This window comes from Agelaius phoeniceus, chromosome 18 (genome assembly GCF_051311805.1).
Source record: "Agelaius phoeniceus isolate bAgePho1 chromosome 18, bAgePho1.hap1, whole genome shotgun sequence".
Taxonomy (NCBI): Eukaryota; Metazoa; Chordata; class Aves; order Passeriformes; family Icteridae; genus Agelaius; species Agelaius phoeniceus.
The window spans coordinates 7,104,089-7,124,949 of record NC_135282.1 but is presented as its reverse complement, the minus strand read 5'-3'; the positions used below and the strand labels follow the sequence as shown (position 1 = coordinate 7,124,949).

The following is a 20,861-nucleotide window of genomic DNA, read 5'->3' as shown; positions in this document are numbered from 1 at the left end:
AAGAGCTGCTCCTGTCAATTTTTTCTTCTGCTAGAGATCCTTCTCCTACTGAAACTGTTCTGTGATTGATAATCTTGTGAAAAGATTTCAATAACTCTAAAGTAAAAATTTACAAATGTCCTTTTTTTGAACAGACACCATGTGGCAGCTTTCAAGGAAGAGACACAATTTTTTGTTTTGAGGATTAAACTTCTAAGCCCCAGTTTCCACTCTTTTGCCTGCTCTCTCAAGGAGCTGAGACTTGAGGATGGGGGGATTATGTACTGTTATGCATTTGTGTAAATATGAAACATTGACTGGAAATTGCAGGAGACTGCAACCAAACAGCTGTCTTTGCAAATTTAATATTTATTGCAGAGTTAAACAAAATGCCTTATTGTTTAGAGCATTATTTGCCTTGGGCATTGGCTTAGACAGACGCGTTGGCTGAAAAGAATTTCCTAACTCCCTTTTCCACACAACAGAAGATTAAGTAGATAATGGCAACAATTGGCTGTTTTGATCTGGCCTTGACATATGTTCCAGGCATCTACTTCATGATTCAACTACATTATTTTTCTCTTTCATGGCTGCAGCATTTTACTCCTACTTTACCATTGCTGCCACTTATGAGCCATCAGGGGCTTCTTTCTGAGCCTTCTTTCTGGTCAGAAGTAAACAATTATAAAAGATTCTTGCTGCATAGGATGTAAATTCTTTATGCACAGGGAGTATTCCTGACACATTATTAGTATGCAAAGTTTTTCAGAGTTAAGAAAAAGCTCAATTGAATGAAACAAGTTCAAATCAAAAGTTAGAGGAATTGTATGAGGAAAAAGGCCCAGAAGAGTTGTGATGCTCCATGATGATGGTAATGAAAGTGGCAGACAATGAATGGCAGAATATTTCTGTACAGAGCTTTCCCCTGAAGTTTTTCTGGCTGTCCTCATGCACCATCTCACCGAGTGCTAGGAAGAGGCTTCTGATCAGCAATATAAGTGGGTCACATAAGTTTCCTGCATCTTGCCAGGCCCCCAGGCAGCTGTATTCAAACCTTTTTCAAAATGCTTACTTGGTTTCTGAACAGAATGTATCAGCTGGCATGGAGCAGTGGTTTAACTAGTTCACTCCTTGATGCAAATGGAAGCTGTAGGAAAAGCTGTAAAGTGCTGCTTTCCTCCTGTGTGCTGCTCTGCAGACAGGGCCAGCTGGTACAGCAGCGTGTTGGTGACAGTGTTGGTGCCCATCTTCTCTAGAAGGCAAAGGTTTGAGGCTTCTGTCTGTCCTTTTGGCCAGGCTCAAGGCTGGCTCCAGCTAGTGCTCAGCTCCAGCTGTGCTGGAAGACAGTTTTTTGATTCCTGTGCTTGTACTTCAGTCCTGTTCCTGTCAGATCTTGGATCAGAAGGCAGGGATGCACTTATACCCAGGGAAAATTGTCTTCCTGTGTGCTAAGGCACTGTGTTAGTCTCTTAGTCTGTTTTGTGTTATCAATGAATTGCAAAGTCCACATTGTAATTGGTTTAAATGAGAATATGGAGTAGAGTCTGACACAGTGGAGTTGCAGTGAGTGGTTGCCAAAGCTTTGAGGGGCCAGAGTTTGCAGCCACATGAAGACAGGACATAACTGGAAGTATCTGAAAGTTGAGGGTGTATCTTTCCTTGACCCATTTTCCTCTCACACAGACTGTAGTGGCAGGAGGTGAGGGAGCACTAAATGATGATAATACCCACAGCACTGTGTTTCTTTATGCTTATTTAGTTGCTGTGTCTGAGTCTCTGAGCAGTCTGCACACACTGCAGGCACTGCCCCTGTTTCAAACACGGGTGTTTCAACACAGAGCACTCAGTGACCAAGAGTTAAGGTCAGTTTTGCAGAATCTGCCACAGTGTGGAAGATGCTGAGCAGCAAACTAGTAGAGTTATTTCAGCTACTGAAATTAAAATACTTAAGCAAACTGACTAAATAGGCTTCTGCATCTGCATTGCAGAATTGCACTGACCTGGTAGATCGATGTTAGGCTTGGCTGTGCTAATACAATTTTTCTACCAGACTGCAGTTAATTACCCAATACTGGCTGGCAGCATCCACTTGTGAGGGTGTATCCACTCTGCAGAGATGGGATGCTTAAGGAGCAAAACATTTCAAGGTGACTCTCCCAGCCTGGCCTCCACTTGTGAGTGTTACAGTACAGGAAAGTCCATATAGCACTGGAGACAACAACATTGCTTGGCTAAAATTTATGGAAACTGAAAATTGAGGGGAAGGGACAGTAACACAGTATTGTAGTGTTGGCTTTCATGAGTATATAGAAAATGCCATCATAAAAGACAAAGGTAAAACACATTTTTCCTATTCACTAGAAAAAGGACTTTGTGCCTACTGGAAAGTCCAGAAATTTCCAAAACCCAGAAGTTTCCAGAGAAATAATGAGCAAATTTATGTGTCCTTTGTGAAAACAGTTTTTGATCCAGGAGATGCTGTTCTTATTATGCCTGTTAGTCTTTGTGAACTTCTGTGAAGTCACACTGCAGTTAGACTAGGTGTCAAGCCAAACACAACTGTTTGTAATATTGTTTGCACACAAAGCAAGGTGTGGTGTTAGAAGTAGTTTTCAGCACAAAAGCAAATGACAAACAATAGATTTCACTAGTTGAAAAAAAAAGAATTGGATTGGTTCAGCCAACAACTTTGCTAATTATTAAAAAAATAGCCTGAACAAACCCTGTCCTTTCTGATGGAGGTTATCCAACAAATCTTTCACATTGTTATCAGTCTGCAAATCAACTTGACACAGTCATTGGTTCCTATAATTTGAGATCAGGTGGTAACTTCTGGATTTTAACTGGCTTAGGACCCGCTAGCAGGGCCCCTTGGGACTGGCACTTTCACCATTTGCCATGGCTGTGTGAGGCAGCTGCAGGTCATTTACTCTGCCTCCTGAGTCACAGTCAGGGAACCCTTAATCCAAAACGAATGCTGGAGATCGTCCCCTGTGGACCTGGCAAAGTCATCCAAGCTGAAGACAGATGGGAAATTACAACAATTTGCAAGAGAGATGTTCCAGAGAGGTTCTGCTTTTCGTGCTTTGTGCTCCTAGCTCGGGGAGGGGGAGCTGGAGGTTTAACTCTCTTGCAGACACAGTGAGCCTGTGTGCAGACTTTTCTGGAGCGTCCCGAGCTCCATGTGGTATGTGTGTGCATGGTGGGGTGGTGGAAAAACAAGCCATGCATTCTCTAGCCTGTCACCACGGGCTTTCTTCCTGTTTGGAGGGCGCTGAGCACTTCGAGTTCTTTTCTTTGTCACTGGCTGTGCTGTTGTAAATGAGCAACACAAGGCTGTGTAATTTGAACAATTCAACGCCCGCGTGTTTGTGCAGGCGAGGGCTCGCAGTCGAACCAAACACGTAGGAAACAAAATCCTGGTAGAAAGGGAATCTGTTCTCCTTGGCTGCTCCTCCCCTCTGCCCAGGCAGCCCTTCTGCCAGAAGTGCACACCCAGGTTGGCTTTTCTGAAGGGGGCAGCTTTGCTGGGATGGTTTAAGTGCATGTACACAGTTAAACCATCAGTTAAACCATCACTGAGAGGCCCCTCAGTGTCTGGAGCACTGGCACAGGGGCTCCAGTGGGAGCACACCCTCTGCACAGGCTCTGCTTTTTCTACATCTATCAGGATGTTCTGAATTCACTTTAACCCCTGTTTTGTTTTGCTGGCACAAATTGTGAATAACTGAAAACATTTCCAGTTCAAGGCAGGGTTCTGCTGTCTTGGCATCTGTTCCTATTCAGAATGAGGATGCTTGCATTTTCTTGCTGGCTGTGTTTACTGTATCTTTAGCATAACCATATCATTCTCTCTAGCTGTTATTTTTTTCCAACATCCACAAAAAGTCCCTGGTTAAACTAAGCCATGGTTATGTGAATTTGAGAGAAGCAGGGAATACCAAAGGAGCTGCTGCGTAGCAGTTACTAAAGAAACAAGGCAGATGCATTTTCTCATCTTGCACAGTTAAGACAACTAACATGGAGCTTTTATTTTCTTTCTAATAACCCTCTGAAGGAGGGCTGTGTTCTCTACAGCCTTTGCAAGCATGGAGTTTTGCAATACAGAAATACTAACAATTCCTAAATAATTATTAATTCAGCAAAGCTGATTGCTTTTGTTCATGGCAGGAAGGGATGCAGTCAAACCCCAACCTCCAGATGTCCCAGGGACTGTGGTTTGCCTTGAGCTGTCATGGGGAGGGAGAAGAGAAAATATGATGCTTTAGAAGTTAAATACAGAGTTAAACTGCTATATGGCAGTGCTCCATTTTGAGGGAAAAGACAAGATCCAAACAATCTTATGTTTAATTACAAAAAATCAAAGCAAAGCACCATGAAAAGCAAGCACATTTGTTAACTTGTCAATGACTTGATAGATCTGGTATTGTAAAAAGAAATAAAACCTGCTGATATCTCTGTTTATTGTTGAACAGCAGATGTTGAAGAGCTGATAAAATGAGTGTGTCACTCATGTCCAAGGAATAAACAATGTTAAAGGCTCTTTTCCTCTCTGTAGTGTGTGGAAGCAGGCCTGTAAGCATGGCAGAATTAATATCACAAGCAAGAAGGTTTGGGAGGGCTGTTGTGACAGAAGATGAGGAAGAGGATGGGCCCCACTCCTCATCTACATCTCCAAACCTGCAGCAGTGTAAATCTCTTGTTTAGGGATGTACCAGTCTCTTGCTGAGAGTCATTCACTTCAGCCATTCTTTTAGTAAATCTCTGTCCCTAGTTGGTGAACTTCTCTTGGGACAGGCTATAATACCTTCCAGTTAATTTTTATTGACATATCTTTGTATTGTTTTAAATGGAAAACTTCCCAAAATTGCTGAAGTTAATGTTAAAAGTGAGGTGTTTACAGAGGGGGGGAAAAAAAGTGCTGAAAAAAATATCCCCCCCAACCAGGTCACTCAAAATACCTGCCTGCTTCTTCAGGTAAATAAGCAAGAGCCTGTTTTTAGTCCATTGGATGGGTGAGAAAAATATTATCTGGATGACTCAAATGTGCATCCTGGAACTAAAACATAAAAAAGCCACTTTCCTGGCTCTGAAAAAGAAATTGCTTTTCATATTCACCAGAGGGTACTTCAGGGATTTAACTCCCCAGAACATGGTTCATTTCTACCTTGTACTTGACCTGTGGAACCAGGTGCACTGTACTACAATTTCAGAAATTACAAGTTTTCTTCGAAGTTTTCCTCAGAGTATGAATTGCAGCTCCATGCTTGGATTTTCTGATTACTCTGATTTTCCTTTTTTTTTTTTTTATTTTGTCCCCACAGTCAAAGGAGATGATGGGGAAGTTTCATCTTAGCAAGCTTTGCTTATGTCTCTGTGGCTGTTCTCCTGTGATGTGCAGCTCCACACTTCCCCTACCCACTGTGGCAAACTCATCTGCTTTTAAAGAGGAGTGTAAAGGGCAGTGAGGTATCCCAGAATTTTTCTAGAATTTACTAGAAAGAAGTTTTCTAATATAAGCCAAAATTAGTTTGCTGGTGGTTTATGACTTTCAGGAAATATTCAAGGAAGAAAGGACAAGAGGGATAAGGGATTCATTCAGAAAAACTGAACAGTAAATTATTTTCATTACACTGTGACAGCTGTTCAACAAGAAGTAAATGTTCATTTTTTTTCTGAAAAGCAGAATGATGGTGCCTACCTTTTAAATTAAATCAAGGCAAAAAAACATTAATTAAGAATTCAACAAAGTTCAGGAGCAGCTGGTTATTTAAAAAGTACACATATTAGTGCAAGCTATTGCCACTGGAAGCAAGGACAGAACTCCACAGTCAAAGCACCCCACAGTTCAGATCTGTAGCCAGACGTCTTGCTTGAAAATTTGGCCTGGAAATTTCTCAACAGTTAAATCATAAGATGCTGGACACTCCTCATTCTGGTCCCAGCTGGGAATCTGGAAAGTGTAATGTTTAAGCTGAATATTCACTTTGATTCTTGGAAATGGGAATGAGTTTCATCAAGAAGCTGTTTATTTTTTTTTATTTTGCTTTTCTTTTCCATCCCTGAATTGGTTTGTCTATTGCATATCATTAGCAGATGGTGGCACATATGTCATTTCCATAATCTTCTGTTTTGGTACAGGAGCTGCTAATTGTCCCATTTTGACTTGGGAGTATTAAGTTTTGTTAATGTATCTCAGGTAATTGTAATTAGCTTATGTTCCTGAATTATGGCCACAGAGTTGGAGGGGTTTTCATTCATCACATCCAGTGCATAATCGTACCTTTTCTGGTTACTCTGTGATTCTACCAAAGAAATGCACCCCAAAACCCATGGGCTTTTAGTGATCAGTGAGGGATTAATAGGGAAAACAGCTACCCTGTGTCCACTGCACTGTGTGAGCAAGCTGTTCTTCTGCCTTTAAAAGTTCTGAGTTTGGGGATATAGTCAATAATGCAAAAGTAAAGCAGTGACTCTTCCCCACCTTTGTGGCTGCTGGGGGGGATCCTCGCCTTGTGCACTTTGGAGTAGCATTGACAAGAAACAAATCTCTATACCAGCCTGAATCCCATTTCCCTGTCTCTGTAATTAAGATGCTATCCCCTCATAGGATGTTTTCTAAGAAAGTAATTTTGTTTTCTGTCAACCTGAATTGAATACCTGTGCTCCAGCACAAATATTGGAAGACTGGCTTTATATTTTGTCTAAGCTGACAGAGACACTTAGACCTAAGGTGGTGATGCTGCTAGGTTTCATCATTTAAATAAAAAAAAAATTACTGTTAATGTGACAGTCACTGTGGTCTGTTTTAGGTTTTTATTGCTCCCCAAAAGCATTTTGGTTTTTGATGGGTTCTGTAATAAGATTTTCCTTGCAGGAGAAGCTGCCTGCAGAAGCCTGCCCTAATCCTGTTAGATGGTAAGCAGAGATGTTTCAGTCATTGATGTGCAGGCAGGGGAGTCTTGGGACAGTGATTTAATAGTTTGAGAAGGCTGTGACTGTTCTCCCTTAGTTGTTCTTGGTGTCTGTTGAGAGAATGCTTGGGAAGAGCCACTGCACGAGTCCTCTGCATGTGTCATCTTTGCCCTGAGCCTGGGACATCTGTGTGCAGCTCTGCCCATGGGCTTCCAGACCCGTGGAGGCACCTGGGAATGCCTTGGAGTGGCCACACACCCAGATTAAAGCAGCAACTGCATCGTGCTGCTCTGCTGCAGGAGGACGTGTGGGACTGCTCAGTCATTTGATTTAGAACAGGACAAACGGAGGGAGAGAAGATGAAACAGTGTCTGAAAGTCAAGGAGATCCAAGGAAAGGAGAATAGTTCCACAGAGGGAAGGAAAAGGCAGATTTCTAGTAGAGATGTTTAGAAAAAGGCTCTTTTGACTCTGCTGCTGCCTGGGGGTGTCCTTCCCAAAATTAGAAAGGGGAATGAAGATAATGTTGTTACTGGGGGAGGGTGGAGATAGTGAGAACAAGCTGAGTTTGATGTGTTTCTTCATTTGATGAAAACAAATGAAGAAATGTGTTTAGTTTTGTAACATTTCCACCAGTTAGGCAGTGGAGTTGTGTTTTTGCACCCTTGGTTTGGTTTGAACTGTGTGTTTCCCTCACTTGCATTATAATCTTACACATTTGCTTGCAGGCTTGTGTGTCCCACTACCCTCTGCTGGAAGAAATGAGGATTTTTCAGCTCTGTCCTTGAGCCCCAAAACAGTCCCAGACCTCCAGCAGAAATGGGCTGGGAAGCAGTTTGGGAGGATCCCAGTTCTGCCCTGCTGTTGCTGGCATGCACCCTGCAGGGAAGAGGTGTGGGGTATAAAATCAAAATGTGTTGCTGGGTTTCAGAGCAGTGCATGGCCAGGAGAGGTGTGCATGTGGTGTTTGTGTAGCAGGGGGCTGAATGGATGGTGTGTCCTGGTCAGTTTTGTTACCTTGGCCATAAATGTTAGGTCTGTTCCAGTTTATGATTAAAGGTGTTGCCAAAATAGGCTGAATCACTGATGATTCTCCTCTGATGTCTGTTTTAAAAGGTGACTGGTACCTTCAAGCTGGTGGCTTGAAGAATGGGTGAAACATCCCAAAGCAGGTGGCCACAGGAGAATGTTCTTCCCAAATGCAAACTTTTATATGCTGAAACATGATGGTCTCTTATATTTTTCTTTTCTTAAATCAGGTAAAATAATTTTGATTTTTCATTCGCTGCTTAAAATCTTACTATAGTAAGGCTTTATACCTGCTGTGCAAATGTTCTTTTTCAGTGTAGTGAGAATGAGGTATAAAAATGTCATGCTCCTAGTTCAGGTTTCCATAAAACCCCTTCAAGAGGATATTCCAGAGGGAAATTAAAGATGGGATTCTAAGAGAGACTTCTGTTTTATTATTATATATTTGCTCCAGTACTTGATATATGAGAATGTTTACGCTTTCTACCCTATCTTCTGTATCTATTTGCAATAGAGGTGCCTTTATCTCTTTGTTTTGTTCATCTCTTCTGTAAAATATGAAGTCCCCAATCATTTTGGTTCACACAGGGGAAGCCTGCAATAACTGCAGTAATTTTGCTGCTCCATGTGTCTAGAAATCTTGAAACAAGAGAGTTCAGATTGGAACTGGTTTCCTTTCCCCACATGGGCAAGCAACTGCATAGATGAATGCCCTTGTGTAGCAGCTCTGAAGCATGTTATTCAGGCCATGGACAGGTATTGTTTCCAGATTTCAAAGGCAATACAAGATCCAGACAGGTCTGCAAGAACCTCTGGTCTCAATTAGTTGTAAATTTCCTGAACAGGATTTTCCAGTCATGGAAGAAATTGAACTGTTATCACCCACCTTAAAGGATTTTGCTGCCCCTCCTTTGTCCAAGTCTCTGTAGTGCCCCAGCCCTGCACAGAGCAGTTGGCAGATCTGTCAGAGCCAGCTGGGTTTTGGGTACACTGAGTTGGTACATTGGTACCTTTGGTACATTGGTACCTTTGGTACATTGGTACATTTGGTACATTTGGTACCTTTGGTACATTTGGTACATTGGTACATTGGTACATTTGGTACATTTGGTACCTTTGGTACATTTGGTACATTGGTACCATTGGTACATTTGGTACATTGGTACCATTGGTACATTTGGTACATTGGTACATTTGGTACATTTGGTACATTGGTACCTTTGGTACATTGGTACCATTGGTACATTTGGTACATTGGTACCATTGGTACATTTGGTACATTGGTACCATTGGTACCATTTATTTATATGTACATTTATTTGGTACATTGGTACATTGGTACCATTTATTTATATGTACATTTATTTGGTACATTGGTACATTTATTTATATGTACATTTATTTGGTACATTGGTACCATTTATTTATATGTACATTTATTTGGTACATTGTACATTTGCCCTGCCAGACTCCTGGGTGGTGGGGGCAGTGTCAGAGCTCACCTGCAGTGGATGGTCCATCCTGTCCTTCAGGGCTGGTCATGCAACATCCCTGGCAGTGCCAGCTGGGCTCTCACTGCTGCTTCTGGGAGGGGTGGCACATGTGGTGGAGGGATGAGATCCTCCAGGGAGATATTCCCTGGCAGTGCCACTCCCCAGGCAGCCCTGTGACTGCACTGGACACCAGGACACCCAGCCTGCCCAGGATCAGCCTCAGACACCTGGGCTGGCTCTGCTGGTGTTCCTGCTTTTCTTCTTTTGCCCTGCATCTTTGAAAGCACATCCTGTTACCCAGTTCTCTGCTAATCCACCAAGGACATGATCACAGAGTTCAGAGCTCACACTCAATGCTTCATATGCATATTGGCTCATTGTTAATTTAAGTGGCACATACTTTAATCTAATAGATGCTGTCTTTTAGTTAGGTAATTGCTCCAGTAGCTGTAAAGGGATGGTATCTTGTGAAGTTTAATTTCTTTCTACTGAGCTCATGTGGAAAAGGAATATCTAAAAAATCAAATTAACTTTTCAACAAGGGTAATATAGACTGCGTTTTTACTGAAGTCACCACCTCCCTCCTTATATCATAATATTTCTTGTTTCTCTCTCTCTCATCACTGCATACTTAAAATGAGCTGCCTTGTTTCCACTACCCCACTGTCTCAGGAATTCAAACACTGAATGTGTACTAGAAGTTCTGTGGTTGGGGAATACAGTGAGCAAGTGTACAAATCCTTGAGTGCCAGTAGCTGGGGTCACCTCAAGTGTGTCTGAATTAGGCTGCTGATAATTTAAACTTGTTTTAAAAAGCAACTCTTTTTAGAGTAGCAGCAGCCCACCTTAGCTTTCCACATTGCTGGATTCATGTGTGTATTGACATGGGTGATAACAACAGAGAAACAGGAGAACATCCTTCAGCCAGGGAGGAGCTACCCTGTGCCTTTTTTCCAGCTTGGGATCTGGCAAGTGCAATTCCATCTATCCAACAAAAACCTGTGTTACTGATTGCTGGAGGTCTGGAAGGTTCTGAGAGTCACTGGTGGTGACCAAATAAACCATGTTCTTCATTACTCAGGGAAATGAGATCTGGAGGACTCAGGATGAGGGGCTGTCCTTTTTAGCACTGCTGCAGTCAGTGTGACATTCATTTCATAGTTCTGATGTTTACAAATTGGAAGCACAGGTTTGCATTCCACGTGGTGTTTTCAAAAATGCTCAGAAAAGCTCAGCTTGTGTAGAGTTGTGTGTCCCTTTCAGACACTGTGAGGTGTCTTCTGCCCTCCCTGGACACTGGCCTGGGCAGCTGGACTGTCATTACTGCTGAAGTGGTGACAGGGGGGCACACACAGGGCAGTGCAGCCTCATGCACTGAGAACTCTGCTGTGTTATGAACTGTTGGTTCGTACAGCATCTTTTTGAAGATAATTCTCAGATTTCCCATTTAGCAAGGTTTCCATGGCTTGATGACTTGCTTGTGTGACCTTTGGAATGGGCTGGAAGTCACTCAGCTGTTGCACTGCAGGGATGCCTGTGGCCAGCCCTATGCAGACAGGACTGCACAGGAATGTTACTGAGTTCCTTCTTTTGCTAACCAAGTCTGTTTAAAATTTCATTGTGACAGGGATAACAGAGCTAGTGTCTCTCCTGCTGTGGTTGTTTTGCAGTTACTCCTTATTGCCTTCTCTTCTGTCATGACCCAAACACCACCCATACACTCAGCTCTCTTACTGGCTGCTGGAAAAAGCAGAGTTCATTTCCAGCTGCCCAGCATGGGATTAATAAAAGGTTAATGCACGTCTGAGAAGCCCTGGATTACACTTGTCCTTGCCTCTTCCAGCTCGTGTGGCATTTTAGGCTTTGCAAAGTCCAGGATTGAAAGAGCAAACAAAAGGTGTTAGACTCTGGATTTGTGTGCTCACCCCCTGTGCCTGCACCCAGAATCTGCTCTGATTTGCCCAAGCACTGGCAATTGGCTCTTTTCCTGAGGTACCAGAGCATTCTCTGCTGCTTGGAGTGATGTTGCTCACAGCCCATTAGACACTTGAAGTGCCATGAAGACCTCCTGCCTCACTTTGCTGTGAGCATCATCCTTCTCTTCATACAAAAACGCTCCTGTGTGCTCTGAAATGCAGCCTGGCTGTACCCAGGTGAGTGTGCAGTGGATGCCTTCCATTTGAGGTGCAAGCCAAGAGCTGGGCATTTCAAGGGCTGCTGCACTATTACAGCATATTCCTTTGCAAGTACATCAAAACCTCTGTCCTGGGCCTTCCTGTATGTCAGTAAGTGCAAAGTGACTCTGAGTAGGGCCTGAACTCCCTGCAGGACAGTGCACATTTCGAAGCAGGATTTTGCTGTGTTGCTGTGTATTTGCAGGCGAGCCCAGCCCCTGCCTGCCCAAGCCCTGCTCTGAGCAGTGTGAGAGCAGCTCCTGGCAGTAGCCAATGGCTTGGCTACAGCTGGGGTGGCTCTTTCAGCTCCTGGGCTCACTGAGTGTGCAGAGAGCATCTCTGCAAGGCCTGAGCACTGAGCCCAGCCTAGCCCAGGCCTATCTGCTGGCCATGCACACCATGTGAAGTCACACAGTGTCACACAGCCCACTGGCTGCAGGGTCAGCCTGTGCCTGGACAATAGTTCTGGGGTGGCTGGACAGCTTCTGAATGTGAGGGTGATGGGTGGGTTTGCACCTGTGGTGGTCTCACTCAGATTGGGTTATTGGTATTCTTGTTCCTTCTCTGTGTTTCTCCCACATTAGTTCACATGACAATACTGGCTTTTCTCAGATATTTGGAGACTGTTGAAAAAAGGAGGAAGGAACATGATCCAGAGCTTTCAGGCAGCTTTGTGAAAAGGGTAGATTGTGTTTTACTTTGGGGCTGATGTATAGCCCGGGTAAGATTTTTCACCAAGGACCATTACATCTCAAGTTGACTTTTTAATTGATTTAGCTCCTCTGATCTGTAAGTTGCCAGACATGAACCACTAGCCTTTGGATGGAGTCCAGAGTGTAATGGAAAGTTCACTGAAACCCCATCAGCTCTTGTTAAACCTGAGTGAATTCCAGCCCAGCACATTTCTTGTGAATAATTAAACACAGTTAAGCAGGTGATGGATTTGAACCTCTGTCTCTAGTGTTCATTTGTATTTCAGTGAGCAAGGGACTCATGAAATCAATGAGGTTTTTGGTGGTGGGATTTGGGGTGATTTTTTGCCTCTTCTGCTGGATAATTTCATCTGAAGAATCAGGGTAGATGCTTTGGTAGGTCCTATTTATCACCAGCATGACCTGTTCTATGCAGCAGTCAGCTCTCATAATTTACTGCTTTTCAGTAATAAATTTTCCAGTATTTACTTGTCCTTTTCCCATTTTTTTGGTAACATTTGGATTTGTTATCCTTTACTTTGATATCACTTTCTGTCAGTACAACTGCCATACTCACAGAGTGTAGTGCTATGGCAACGATGTATTATCTGCAGTCTTGCCAATGAGTAAGATATGGTGCAGAAATTAGTTCACTTATCAAAATCTGATGTGCAGAGCCGAGCAAAGAACCTGACAGTCCAGAACCTCCTGCTATTTTCACAAGACCTGCTGTTCTGTTTCACATTGGTTATGACACTCACATAAATTCTCTTCTGACTGTTTCCAGTGATGCCTTGTTAAACCTACAGATGTCTCAGCACCTTGGAAAATTTTTAGATGTACAATAATCTTCATTTAGAGCAGGATTCAAGAGAAATGTCCTATTCAATTACTTACTCATAGGTGAACTATAATTGTAAGACACAAACATGTCTTGCTACAAAACACCAGGCAAAAAAGCAGAAAGGATTATTTGTTGTTTAATTTAGCAGAGGAAGGCAGCTGATCATGCTAAGTCTATCTGACACTTAGCAAGTTCTGTGATCCTATTTGTTAATCTTTTTAACTTTCCGTTTTATTAGGATAGGGTTTCAAGAGCAAATAGGATAAATGAGATTAAATCTGTCACCCTGAATTATTCTCCACTGAGTTATGAACAGAATCCCTCTGTGTCAGAGAAGTATAATTATGAGGGAAATGCTGCCTGTGTAATTGTGTGCTTTGTTTGGGAAAATTTGAGATCTGTAATTATCCCCAGCGTGCCATGGTGGTGTGTGCTGGCTCTGAACCTCTGCAGTAAACAAAGAAAGAGAAGTTTCTCTTTGGAGCAGTCCTTGATGCAGTATGGCTGGTACCTGCAACATTACCCTGCAGGTTATCTGGTTCAAGGGAGGGATCCAAATGAACTTGGAATAGGACACACATTGTACAATTACCTTCTCTCAGAGAAAAATCTGGTGGTGCTCCATTAGGGGATTATACACTGGTCCTGGCTCTATGAAATCCATGTAGCCCTATAAAAATTGTGGTACCTTTCCTGATATATAATTCCACTGTGAGATGAGTTAAGGACACAAAACTGTAGTCTCTTGAAATTTTGGTTTCACCAGCCAAAGAAAGCTTTAAATCCTGTGTGCTGGTTGTCTGGATTCAGAACAACTTCTGTTAGGAAAAAGGAAAGGAAAAGTTCAGCTATAATTATTCCTATATAATAGGCACAATTGCTGCTGGAAGTAGATCTCCTGGAGAGAGGATATGCACAAAGTAAAAAGAAACTTGCTACAGGTCCTGCTTCAACACTTCTGCAGCTTTCTTCTTGAGGCAGAGGGGCAGAAGCCAGGCTTTCACATGATGGATTAGTGATAAAACAACCTGCTAGGCTCAGATTAGAATTTCTGTTATTTTGCCAAAAATCATATGTGCATTAGTGAGGGGCAGGGAGGCTGCATAATTTTGGTGAATCCTATTGGAATTTTTTTTTTCAGACCTCTTTACAGTTATGAGCCAGGACTTGATCTCCACATCTGTTTTTATTGGCCAGTTAAGTTTACAAATGAGGCCCCTTTTGTCCCATCTAATTTTATGTAATCTGTGATGCTGCATAACAATTCTGGGAAGAAGAAATGGAAGGATTGTGAACTGACCTTGTGGCTAGTATGTACAGTGACTCACTCTATTCTTTATTTCAACTTCCGTGAGGTCTTTTCAGATACACTGTTTACCCATTAAATGTGCTGTCCAGTTTATCTTATGGCTAAAATGCTTCCTTAATATTTTGATATATTTGTTGGGAACATGACAAAATAAATCACAAATGAGAATGTCAAAAAATGCTTACATTAATAATCTGAGACAGTTTCTCTCATTATAGTCTCATTCAGAGTAACTAGTTATCTGTAAGAAAGGGTTTCCTGTCCCTTGATTTGCCAACCTACGTGACTTTACTGCCAAGGACATCTCTCCTCCATGCTTGACAAGCAATGGGTAACTTCATAATCTTTCTCTGTGTAGGCAATTTCTTCATGGGAAGAAATTAAGTCAGTCATGCCCATTACTGAATCTAATTTTACTATAATTTAGAGGGAAGAACTCTTCCCTGAGTAGAATTGATTTTATAACCGCTTACTTCAGGACTTATTTTGCTTTCCTCCAGAGGATGTGGCAGAAACTGTTGTTAGTGGCAGGCCTGCAGTTTGCTTGGCAAGGTCACTGCAGCAGCACCTTTCCTGGCAAGTGAGAAACTTGTGCCTTGCTTTGGTTTGCAGTCATCAGCAGCTGCTCTGAGGCAAACTGAGCAAGGCAGCAAGTCAGAGTGGGCTCACTACTTGTTGAAATTCCACCTTTTGGGAAATAGAAGGTGCCCAGGGTAGGTACCTCCTGGAGTCAAGCTGTCTTTGGCTGGTTTTTTTTCCTTCTCCCTTAGTCAGCCTGGAGGTTTGGCCCTGGCCACAGATGTGTCTTGCTCATGGCTTTACAGTTCATTCACCCTGGGTAGGACTTGTGCATCTTTTCCTCACTCCAGGCTAGGCTGAGTGAAGCACACACAAGGAAAATCCTTTTAAAAGCAGTTTGCAGCAGTGCAGTGGTAAAAGCCCAGCTGTGAAGAGGTGGGGAGTGCAAAACAGGAGGAGAAAACGTGGTGGCTTCCTCACACTGATCACAAGAGCACGTTTGACAGTGTCCCTTCAAGGTCAGTAACACCATTCTCAGCTGTTCAAAACAGCCTCTTGGTAGCAAACCCAGTGCAAATTCATGGAAGAGGGCTGCTTGCTTGTTGTTTTATCCTTGTTTACTCAGGCTTCAGCCTGGCAGACAATCAGACCCAACTGTAGATGTAATGCAGGCAAAATCCCAGAATACATGGGCCAGAGTGTGCTTTGTGCTAATGGCAGCAGGCATTGCTGAGTGTCTGCCTGCTCAGCAGCCTTGGAAGGGTCCTTGGCTGTCAAGACAAGTGGAAATCTAAGTAGCAACTCAGTGAGGGGTCCTTTTTTCAATTACATACTTTGACCCACATTCTTCCTTACTTATATTTGCAAGTATCATGAGATTGATCAGATTTTTCTCTTTAGTGGCCCTGTAACACCAAACCTCCTCCTGCAGACAGGAGAAATGCATTTGGTGGGGTGTTCAGAGGTTGTGAATGGCTGAGTGAATGCACACTGCTTTTTATTTGGTGAAGCTGCCTGTAAGGCAGCCTATTTTCTGCCTCATGCCCTTCTCTAATGGTGGGAACTGTTCTTTGCAGTTTGAACAATTTTTTTCTAATTAACAAGCATTTTCCCATCCTCTTTCCAAAGTGTCCTATTTGTTCTCCTTTACCCTTTATCTTCAGTTCCTCTCAGTTACACTCACTGGGTAAGCAACAAATCTTTCTGGTGCTTCTGAACATTGTTCACATGGCATATGCCATCTACTTTCTTTTTGATATTGCATTTTCTGCTGACACCTGCAAAGCCTGGTCTGACAAAACTTTCCCCCAAGGAGAGGTTTTGTAGTGTTGGTTCTGAGTGTTAAAAACCATGGAAGCTTAGTGAAAAGCAAATGTGATTCTCTTTGCCCCTGCTTTGGGGATCAATGGTTTGAATCCTATTGTGCTTTACACCAGGGAAAATTGAAAGTAACCCCAGCTGCAACAAGGCAGTAGAGAAGGTAAAAGAATTGCAACAATGGGCTGAAGCTGCTACACAGTGCAGGAAAACGCCAGGTTGCAGATAAGGCAATAGGGTGGCAAAGCCCTGTGAGCCCTGGGAACAATCAGGGCTTTCTGTGCTCTGGAACAAAGCAGCTTTACAGAGGGTGTTGCAGTGATCACTGAAACTGGCTCCCTGGAAATTTCTGTTACACTGCACATTCAGCCTTGCTGCATGGCTGGGGTGGCCCAGAGTACTTCTCTGTGTGATGGTAGTGAGTGGGAAGGAACCATGTGTTACAGCTGAAAGAGCCTTACCCGTAACTCTTCTTCTCCACAGGTGCCCCTGGTTGACAAAAGCCATCTCCCCAGCCATCCCAGTGTACAATGGACTCGTTTTCTTGTTTGTGCTGGCAAACTTCAGCATGGCAACTTTCATGGACCCTGGAGTTTTCCCACGAGGTAACAGAAATGGGACTGTTGCAGGGGAGGGGGGAGATGGAAAATCCAAGCCAGAGGAGGTGCCAAGTATCCAAACACACAAGTTGCTGATTAATCTTGTAGACGTTATTTATTTATTTATTTATTTATTTATTTATTTATTTATTTACTATACTTGACTGCCAGTAGGGGTGGGATGGCAGTGAAATGCTGGGCACCCTCCAGCTCCCTTCTGAGCTCCTGGGTGTCCTCACACTTGCTCAGACTGGCACTCGAGGGCACGGGGTTGTGTAGAATGGTTCTCCTTGGGCAGCTCTCCTCAGTGATGTGATTTTGATTGCTATCCCCTGTGTCATGCTGGCACACTGGATTTAAGTCACTGTCTTCACAAGAGGTAGCAGAGCATGGCAGAGGGGAGAGGCTAAACTTCCTGCAAGTTTCATCAAAGCAGTTCCTTCCAGAATACCTTAAAAGAAATGCAGAAGCATTGAACGCTGGAACAGATAATGATTAAGGCTTGCCTTAGAGTGTCTAAAAATGTATACATTTAGAAAGATATTCCTGCTTAAATTAGTACTGATTCACAGCTGATTAAATAGGATAGAGATCACTCAGCTTTTGTAATGGGAACCACAGTGCAGCTATCTCTTTTAACACATCCTAATGAGAGAATTATCACCTCATTTTATCTGTCTTCCAATAATTATTCACATGCAGTTTGCAGCAGAGACTGCTCTAGGCAGTCTGTCTAAACCAATGGATCTGTGCTGTCTGCAAGCTGTGCTTCTTCACCTCTGTTCACCAAGTTCAGTTGTCTGTTTTGAATTGCTACCTGACAAGAGCAAGGCACCAGTCCTGCTGGTTGCCCTGAATAGCAAGGCCAGGTTTCTCCAGGTAGCATGGTCTAATAATGAGCATCTCTCTGCCATTCCTCTCATATGAAGCTTCTGAACTCCTGATTAAGTGTTGCAGCACTCCAGTTAAGGAAATTATTGTGTGCAAAGGCAATCTAAGGCAGAGGCAAGATTCAGTCACTTGTGTAAGATCAACTGATACACTCTATAGGTACTTAATAGGTACTTAAGGCTACAAATGCTAGTGACTTTCAAAAGAGCTTATGCAGGTAGAGTTTTGAGGAGTTTCCTGGACTTGCTAGTTTCTTTATCACAGCAGAGATAGCAGTGGTTAATTAAACATTAAACATTATCAGTCTGAGAATCCAGTATGTTTGTGCAGGGCAGTTCCCTCAGAGCAGAGCTGGACATCACCAGGCCCTGGGAGTGATCAGTGCTGAGTGTATTGTCCAGTTCATACCTTCCTCTGGGCTTCTCTAAATTCCTTTTGCAAACAAGTTCTTCATTTTGGACTTTGCATTTAAGGAAGAAACACACGGGGAGATCAAACAGGAACTTTCCCATCACCTTCCCTCCCATCCCATCTCCTTTTACACAAGGGAGTGAGGAGCAAAGCAGGAAGAGGAGGAGTTCCTAAAGTTCACCCCTCTACTGTCTCTCACTTCATTTGTGGCCTTGGCCTTGCATCTCTGTGCCTGTGCTTTGTCAGGAAGATGCTGGGAGCAAGGGGAGAGAAGAGACATGGCATTCGTCCTGGGAGAAGGTAATGGGGTAGGAGTTTAGATGTGTGAAGGAAGCAAACTGATAAGGGAAAAGATGGAAAAGACTATAAATACCAGTACTGGGAGGAAAGAGGAGCAGATGTTATTTCAGATCACAAGTGTGCATGTGAAAAAAAGCTTATCACCGCCCCACGCCGCCCGCAGAGCTGCCAGCGCAAGGAGTTCAGGAATTGTAGGAGGGACTTAAAATGAATACACAATCACTCCATTTGCTTTCTGCTGTTGAAATTAGATTCAGTCTTCTGGGCTTTCAAGCTTCTTAGCACATTTCTGATAGTTAGGAATTTACTTCAAAACCAAAACAACAAATAAGTAGTACAAAAGCTGAGACTCTAATGAAATCACAATTCCTTAAGGAAGCCATGAAAAATCTGTTAGAAAAATATGAGACTTGGCTGCTCCATGTCAGTGGATCAGTGTATGAGAATCTGTGTAGTAAGATACATTCCTTTGTCAATGTATTCTTCTGCTCAGGTCTCTGGAAACTGGAAATAAGCACATTTCTAGCTATATTATATGACCTTGCAGGTCTGGCAGATAGAACTTGGCCTGTGGGGGAAAATGATAAAAGTTGGGCTGCAGAAACCCAGCTTGTTGAAGAGGAGCTTAATCAAACTCACAGCTCTGTTACTCATTTTTTAATTTGTTGGCTCTCTGAATCCTTCTGGTATGAATCAGTATTGGCTCTGTGTGAGTGAATTTCTGGTAATACACCAGAATGAATGAGTAGGAAAGGAAGTATCAAGTAACTGAAATTGGGGCTGCCTTGAAAAATCTGATTTACAGTCTAGGCTGAGACTGGCAATGTTTTTTGCTGGCTAATTATACCAGCTACAATCGGCTTTCAGTATTTTTGATGTGGATCTGTTTTGTACAAACTCTGTGTTTGAATTCTGCAGAAGGAACATGTTTAAATGCATGTAGGTATATATAATGTACAGACTTTTTGTCAGCATAGTCAGATTTTTTATAAGAGCTTAAATGGTTTGACTGTTCCGGTGTCTTGTTTTCATCTGCCCACATGTATTACACAGCCTGGGCAGGTTTATAATGGTATTGGAGAACCTAAAGACTGTATTTATAGAAGTGCCTAAGGGATTTAGAGTCTGGCTCTCTCTAAGAGTCCCACTGACTAGTTAGGAAGGAAAATTATAGGGAATGGTGCCAGTACAGCCCTCTGCTTCCGCACACAAACGTTAATCCAGAGAATACTCTTGCAGATAAATACTGTAGCTGAGCCAGATCCCAAGCTCATCTAGGTGAAGGGAGAAATTCCCTCTGAAGTCAATGGAAATTGGATCATGATAACACATCTAGAGAAGATTTAATATAGAACTGCATGACAGTAATTGATGCTCCTCTGGGACAACATTATCAAATTCCACCTAATTTGGAGCCAGTCAACCAATGCCAGCTGCACTATAATGTTTAACCAGGTGTTAAATAGATGTGAACTTCTTAGATTTTCTGTCAGGAGGAAACAAATAAGGATCACAGGAATCTAGAATAATATTTTTTCTTCCCAGTATATATTTGTCTGTTATAGACTGGGGTTTTTTTGTGCATTTATTTTTAAACGGGCTCTTTTTCTTAAGCAGGGCAGAGGTGATAAACCATCACATAACAGAACACAGTAAGGGCACTGTGTCCCTGTGTTCCAGGCACTGACAGGATTAGCTGTTTTCTCCTTGCCCTCTGCTACCTGCCCTAACTCTGAGTTTTGCGTTGAGCAGCGGACGAGGATGAGGATAAGGACGACGACTTCCGCGCGCCGCTGTACAAGAACGTGGAGATCAAAGGAATCCAAGTACGGATGAAGTGGTGCGCGACCTGCCACTTCTACCGCCCGCCCCGCTGCTCCCACTGCAGTGTGTGTGACAACTGCGTGGAGGTAACGCTGCTGGGCTGCCCCTGCTGCTGGGAACAGGCTGCTGGGCTGCCCCACCGGGCCCTGGGCTGCCCCTGCTGCTGGGAACAGGCTGGGCTGCCCCACCGGGCCCTGGGCTGCCCCTGCTCTGGGAACAGGCTGGGCTGCCCCACCGGGCCCTGGGCTGCCCCTGCTCTGGAACAGGCTGGGCTGCCCCACCGGGCCCTGGGCTCACCCCTGCTCTGGAACAGGCTGGGGTGCCCCACCGGGCCCTGGGCTGCCCCTGCTGCTGGGAACAGGCTGCTGGGCTGCCCCACTGGGCCCTGGGCTGCCCCTGCTGCTGGGAACAGGCTGGGCTGCCCCACTGGGCCCTGGGCTCACCCCTGCTGCTGGGAACAGGCTGGGCTGCCCCACCGGGCCCTGGGCTGCCCCTGCTCTGGAACAGGCTGCTGGGCTGCCCCACTGGGCCCTGGGCTGCCCCTGCTCTGGAACAGGCTGCTGGGC

At 43.7% G+C, this 20,861-nt stretch overlaps 1 protein-coding gene across 5 annotated transcripts in view; it reads left to right on the top strand.

The window, feature by feature from the left end:
- ZDHHC8 (zDHHC palmitoyltransferase 8) overlaps positions 1–20,861 on the top strand; it is a 119,063-nt gene that overhangs the window by 74,497 nt on the left and 23,705 nt on the right. For all 5 annotated transcript variants that reach the window (XR_013184684.1, XR_013184683.1, XR_013184685.1 and 2 more), the window contains exons 2-3: positions 16,754–16,875; positions 20,224–20,381. Coding sequence is in view for 2 of the 5 variants with exons in the window: in XM_077188026.1 (XP_077044141.1) it covers positions 16,754–16,875; positions 20,224–20,381 (280 nt within the window). In the remaining 3 variants the exon portion in view is untranslated. The remainder of the gene's footprint in view (positions 1–16,753; positions 16,876–20,223; positions 20,382–20,861) is intronic.